We start from the raw sequence: 7,135 nt of genomic DNA, 5'->3' as shown, positions 1-7,135 counted from the left end.
TCTTTTAACCCTCCTGTTGCCCTCATTTACAGGCACCAAAAAATATTGTTTCCTTGTCTGAAAAAATCCAAAATTCAGCAAAAAAAATTCCCCAAATTTTTGAAAATTTGTAAAACATGCAGGAAGAAAATTAGTCATTCTTTAAAAGTTTCATTTTTTTTAAAAATTTCCCAAATTTAGCAAGAAAATTCTTGCAAATACTCAAAAAATTAGTAAAAATCTTCCAAAAAAATCCTCAAAATATCTATAGTGATTACATATGCATATCAGTTAAACTCTAAATTTTCTTTGAGTACATTCACAAAAAATCTACCAAAATCCAGTGAAGTTGGAATTGGATTTTGGTTGAGTTTTTTGTGAATGTTCTTAAGAAACATTTTTAACATTTCTTTTTGTCCACCAAAAACTTCCCAAAATGTTAAAAATGTGACATCAGAAGTTTCACTGTGAAAAAAAGATTTTTTTTCCCCATTTTTTCAAAATTTAAAATGGGTCAATTTTGACCTGCAGGACGACATGAGGCTTAAAAAAGTCCCCCTCCCCAAAATACACATCATTAAAATGCACATTCAAGCCTTAATTTTACATGGCGTAAAGTTAGGGCTACAATGTGTATTTTCATTATGGAAAATAACTATCTTCATGAGATGGCTATATTCTGTTATTTTTCATCATTTCTTGGCATCCAGCTGCAGGAACATTACTGTTGATTCTCCGTTAGTACAGCAGTTTCATAAGAACAAGAGTCCAGAGATGCATAAGCATGAAACAGTATAATTTATTTCAGTTCACAGTGCATACATCGTGTGCAGTTGTACCAAGTTACTCATCAATAGCACATTAGATTGACCTCAGTTGTTTACGACAATTGTTTCTGTCATGAGAACATGCAAGTGTGCACAGCATCAGAAAATCAGTAAATGTCATACCAAAGAGTTAATCATCATTACAATACTCAAACAAGAGACTGAGAAAAAGATGCTCACTGTAACATTCAGCGTACTGATCCTGACACTGGAAAAGTCGGTTTTTAGGGGAATTCGTGATGTTTCTGTCTTTGTAAAGCTGAACCTGTGTTTTTATTTCATACCTCAGTAAAAGCTGCTACATAATCTGCCGCCTCCCTCTCACTACCAATTTGCCATTTCAGGACAATTATATTAGCTATATATTTACTGATAATGTTACACTCTATTGTAAGCAGAGTACCGGTACCCTTAGCTTTCACGAGCCTGCAGACATTGAAATGCAAATCCCCTTACGATTATTTCTTCTTTGTTGTATATCATTAGTGTGAAAGGAACCAGAGTTACTAAAGCTTTTCAAATCGTCCTCAACAGCAGCTGGCTGTTCAAGTATTTCTCCCCACAATCTTCTACGATTAGATTTACAGTAGCTAGAAACAAAATTAAACAAAAAAGCAGAAATGTTTTTCCTTTTCCTACAAAATAAACGTATTGCAGATACATTTAACTCCACAATAGTCAAAGCAAGGCAGAGTGAGTTTACCGATGTTAACGTCCACCATTCTCAGTTTGATGGAAGAGCTAAATACTGAAATCATGTTAATACCAACGAAAACAGACCACATCTGCAAAACAAAACCAGCTAAATCATAGCACAAACAGGTACGTACATGCAGATACAACAGGTGTACCACGTAGAGCAAGCGTCAGTCTCTGCGGATTTTGATTAGAAGTTGTCAAATGCTTCTGAACATAAATGGCTACATGGGACATTTGTTAATATTCTCTTTTGTTCTTTCCAAAAATAAAATCTAAAACATTCAAATATTAGGTGTCTTTTTTTTTATACAACATATAACACCAATCATATATTATCCATGTAAAATATACTCAAGCCAGCAAAAATACACGTCTATTCAGTTAAAAATAATAATTTGTCATCGATAGGAAATCAATTAGAGAAACTCCTCTGAGAGATTTTTTAAATACAGTTAGCTCAGAGCAAGTGTTCAAAGTCCAAAATAAAAAAGAAAGAAAGGAAAGCAGAAAAGAATAAAAAGAGCACAAACTATACAAGCAATCACCTAACAGTACAATCAAAGGAAGTACCTAATTTACAAAAACAAACCCAGAGATCCTGTCTTAAAGCAGGAAGAACCCACCGACCACCGCAGCAGAGAAAACACTGAACCATCATCTGAGCAGCAGCACGAACTCACAACCAAACAGCTACAAAAACAACGCCAGGACCCAAAGCTCACGGCAGGTTGGTTTCTGAGGTCCAAGCAGGGCTTTTGTTCATCATTAAACTCCACATTGATCAGTGTTTGTTACTGCGGTGAAAGGCGGTCTGAAAACATTGCATACACCTCCATCCTGTAATACTGGACCGTGCTGTGATCCTACTGGGTGGTACTCTTACTGTATAAGGCACGCCATACACTCCATCATTACACACCTCAGCACCTCACACACACTACAATAGTCTTTTATTTATTTACTCTCATAGGGACGCATGAGGCTCGCTTACATCAGAAACTAATCTGTGTTTTTATTGAGTAGAATCCTGAATTATAGTTAGTAATTACTGGTAAAGAAAACTGACCTTTTTGAGGATTTTAAATATTTGCATAGTACATAAGTTGTTTTTTTTAAGTGTTTATAATGCACAAGGCCAGTGCAGAGATTGTTCTGGAGTCAGGTTTTTTTTTTTTTCCTTTCTTTTTGGAATTACTAGGACTGATTTTGGGGCTTTTAGAAGCATGCCAAAGACTTTATGAGCAAATCGTTAACGCAGAGCAGCACTCAAAAAGTGGAGAAATAGCTGCTATTAAACTGCCGCACCGACTGGCGTCTGGCATAAATCATAAGAACAACGAACCATAAATGTAATAATCCCAACACAAGCACATGAAAAAAGCGTTCCCCTTTTCTCTGGGTTTGTGGCGACGCAGAGAATGATGGGAAGCCACACTCTCTGGACGCAGCGTTTCTCTCCACAGGAGAGTCTGTTATAGAAATACTTTAGACTGTGCACATTACATCCATGTAGCGACTCTGAGGGGAACTATATTGCTTCATTACAGTACAATCATCAACCACTGCATCGTATTACAGTGTGCGACTCTAACCCAGACGGACAGATTGCATTTCCTCGTGTGCCACAGAAAGAAACCAAGACAGACGAAAAGATAACGAGATCGATGATAATTTGAGCTTTCGGATCCTGCAGAAAACCCAAAACCAACAGTGATTCTATCAGCAATGAGTTCATCCTTCTTAATAATGTACAGCTGAAACAAACACACTATTTATTCCTGATATTTGTGGTCCGTTTTAAAAGTTTAGTGGGAACAAACAGCTGCTGCTCTGAGGCTGGGAGCCACAGACCGGCGAAGGAAGTCTGAAACCACAGAGGGATGGAATAAAGGGCATAAATCACTGTTAGGTTTGGGTCCTTCCATGGGATTTGTTGATCATAAAAATGTGGAGTATTGCCAGCCATATCCTTTAAAGTTCACGTTTCCAACTCCACGCCAAACCTCATGGGCTCAGCCAGAACTGGCCCCAGTATTTAAGGTGGACAGCGAGAGTTAGATGTGCGGAAAGTAGCAAAAGGCAGAGAATTTGAGAGACGACAGGAGGAAAAGAGCGGAAAAGTGAAAGTAAAGGACGTGAGGCATGGACATGGGCTTTTACAGGTCGTCTGTTTTAAATTTTGACTGAACTCGCATCTTTATAGAGTGATGAAGATCCTGAGGAAGAGGAGGGAGACAGAGGAAGAGGGGCTCCTACATCCTATTAGCTGGAATGCAATTCAAACAGCAGCTTACAGCTCGTCATATATATTAACTATTCTACTGATCCACAGGAATACAGTGTGGTGTAAGAACTATGAGCTGCTGTAGGATCTGACCGTATCAGTGACTCCGATTACAAAGTACCTGCTGCCGTATCTATCGATTAAGACATCAGAGTATTAAACTCAAATCACATACAATTAAGGTATAGTGATTAAAAAAACAACACATAACATGTAATTAGTTTCAAAGGCCCGAGTGGACTGTAAGTCTGAACAATCTGGTCTTAATGTTTCTGATCAGAAGATTTTAGTACCAAGTAGTAATAAGCGAGTAATATTTGTTAATTCACGAGTGCAAATGGATTATGTGAAATGTTTAAAACGCCGAGTTAAAGAGCGACATGATGGTTAGTTGCGGAGATATCGTCCCTTCTTAATCCAGATTAAAGACTCAAACTTTTCTAAATTCCTTTCAGGCAAAGATGAAAAACTCCTCCACTGCCCGTCGGCTACTTATTTACCCAAAATGTGAATTCAAGCATCTTTCTTTTGGGGTTCTGTAATGTGAATATATTATAAAATGAAAAATACAACATATGAAAATAGAAATGTTGTTCAGAAATTTAGAAGATTACAGACCGAAAGATGAAACCCAGTTAAAAACTCACTGCAAAAATCTCTTTCTTGTCAAGTAATTTGTTGTTTGTGAGAAAATTCATAGAGTACACTAGTGAAATATGAATCAAGACTGTAATATGGCCTCAGATTGTGGTCACTGAGCACCACAATCTCAGTTCACAAGACAATTTCCTTGTTTTTAAAAAATGATGCTGTCATTTCAGTAGAATACCTACTTTACCTCAGCTCGAGGCTGAGGAAAAGCACTTAAACATGTCTAAATGCTTCAAAAATGATTATTTAACTTTATTTCCATTTCAAACCAAAGTGTTTTAAGTCCATTTCTTTCTGATTTTAGGTAAATTTCTTTATGTATGATAATACTGATGTATTTTTTAAGAAAATTCTCCAAACGAGCTGTCTTTCTCATTTATTACAAATAAGATCTTGAATCTAGAAACGTGGATATAGATGACAGATGGAGAACACCGCAACGCATCATTTCATCCTCTTTTGTTCTCTGTTCTGAAACTATTTGTTTGTGTTGGCCTGCATCTGATTTGTTCAGAAGTTTATCTCATGGCTGAGTTTTGAGATAAAAACAAAAAAAAGGTCAGAACTGATCCTGTTCTCTGAGACGGTTATAATAGAAGATTTTATGGCGGTTTACAGACACGAGTCCTTGACGTCACTTAGGACTCATCTGTAGCTTTTCCCTGGACCTGGTGGTGACTGTTGTTGCAGTGAACCTGTGAGAGCTGCAGGCTGGTGTGCAGAACCGGGCCGAGGCAACACATGGACTCAATCTCCTCGAGGAGGCCTTGATCCTGCACCACAGCTGCCCCTGAGCCTTTACCCTGACCCATGCACAGGCCAAGTCCAAGCAGCCCCTCCTTGGACACGTCTTTCTCCCACTGGACCTGCATAGTTGACCTCGACGGGCTCCTCTGACCCTCGCGCTGCCCCTTGCTGGCCTGCCTCTGGAGGGCCTTTTCCTGGTAGTTCTTCACCGTCTCCTTGGACAGCACCTTCCTCCTCAGGATGCTGGTGGAGGCAGTCTGGTTCTGAACCTGACAAGGCTCAGAGCCGGTCTGAGGGTCTGAGATGGTCCGAGACCGGCCAGCTGGCAGAGGAGAATAGTTGGGGCTGTAGGTGTGTGACAAAGTGGGCGACGGCGGTGTGGGGGTTACTCTATGGGACATGTAGGGCGAGTAGGAGAAGCGGTTTTCTGGTTGTCGCCCTGGAGGTGGAGGATGAGGGTCTGGGCGTGACTTGGAGACATCAGCGTCCTGTGGAGGGGGCGTAGCTGTGATGGTGGGAACGGCAGGAACTGTCGCCGGTGTTTTCGACACCTTCAGGCTGCTCTTGTTGGGCTGTCGGCGGGGGGACGGTGGGAGGTGTTTTCCGTGGACGGCGCTGTCGTCCTGACCCATGTTCCACCCGCCCTGATCCCCATCGCTGCTCTCATCTGCAGGTTTAGAATCACTGCTCTGTGGAGGCTTTGCCTGGCAAAAAAGAAACGAGGAAATACAATCAGTACCACAAACATCTTTATGAAGAGACATGATCAGTGTCTTAAAATGTAATGTTTACTTGATTTATCTCTTTGTTCTTCATTGATTTTGATGCACTCATAACTTACTGACATTCTACAGTAGATGGAGATCCTTGAAGTCAGAGGTCAGCTTCAGACCAGAGGAAAAGTTACTTTGAATGAATGAGGCTGCTCAAAGCTCTTTGTAAATTTTTCATCATCTTATTCTTCCTTTAAAAATGTATTCATGCTGTACATCCAGATTTGTAGGAGAAATGAGACTTCATGCAGACTTTAGTAGAATAATAAAAAAGCTGCACACAGCAGTGAACACTGAGAAGTGGGATTATTTAAATAAAAAGCTCACAATTTCATTCCTTAGATTTTTAGATGATTGTTAATCTGTGCTCATCTCTTCTAAATACATGACTGTATCCTCTAATAGTTTTCCTGTTAGATGTTTCTATTACAAATGATTGGTTCTTCCAAACATTTGGGCTGAATGAATAAATAGCTTCAAAGCAAAATCCCAACTTAAACAATGCAATTAGCAAACCATAAAGCCTGCAGTTCAATCTAGATTTGTCACATGTGTCTGACACAGAGTTAAATTTGTCATGCCGATGTTTTTAGAAATTCACGGTGCCCTCGATGTATGACGGTCACACTTCTGATGGAATCTCGTGTTAACGCTCTATCACATCATTTAAATCTATTACACACTGACATGTAAAAGAAAAAAAAAGATATTGGAAAATAAATTGCAACATCTGTCAGAAATCATAAGCAGTCTTCCTCTCGTGCATACCGGGGCCGTGTAGTCCAAATCATCCATGGACCTGAAGAAGTCCAGGCTCTTGGCAGCACTGAGCTTTCCTTGTTCTATTGTTGTGGTGTTCAGAGAGTCCAGGATTTCCTCCAGCAGGTTCATCTGGCCTGAGCGGGACGAGTCGATGTCCAATTCTAGAGAGTAGGAGTCATCACTGTCCTCAGTGTATGAAGGGACGTCACCGCTGTCCTCTGAGGAGATCCTGTGTTTGGAGGAGAGAGAGCAATGTTTAATCATCCCCATATATGATGAACAGGATTGCTTTGAGAAGTGTAAATCTAATATTTAATCTTACTATGCAATAATCCACTGTCTGCCATTTGAATCAACTTATGCTGTTAGTAAATGTGTCCACTTGGGGGCAGTATTATCATGAGGAAAAAAGA

General features: G+C 39.7%; 1 protein-coding gene across 2 annotated transcripts in view; it reads right to left on the bottom strand.

The window, feature by feature from the left end:
• Positions 1 to 758: 758 nt before the first annotated feature.
• The window catches only part of dennd1b (DENN/MADD domain containing 1B), a 107,080-nt gene continuing 100,703 nt past the window's right edge, over positions 759 to 7,135 (bottom strand). For both annotated transcript variants that reach the window (XM_051946689.1, XM_022209179.2), the window contains exons 21-22: positions 6,729 to 6,951; positions 759 to 5,891 (exon numbers count right to left, since the gene is read on the bottom strand). In XM_051946689.1, coding sequence (XP_051802649.1) covers positions 5,079 to 5,891; positions 6,729 to 6,951 — 1,036 coding nt within the window. In that variant the 3' untranslated portion in view covers positions 759 to 5,078. The remainder of the gene's footprint in view (positions 5,892 to 6,728; positions 6,952 to 7,135) is intronic.

The sequence above is a fragment of the Acanthochromis polyacanthus genome, chromosome 4, assembly GCF_021347895.1.
Source record: "Acanthochromis polyacanthus isolate Apoly-LR-REF ecotype Palm Island chromosome 4, KAUST_Apoly_ChrSc, whole genome shotgun sequence".
Classification (NCBI taxonomy): domain Eukaryota; kingdom Metazoa; phylum Chordata; class Actinopteri; family Pomacentridae; genus Acanthochromis; species Acanthochromis polyacanthus.
Note: the sequence above shows the minus strand (reverse complement) of the source record. Positions and strands in the feature narration are given on the sequence as shown.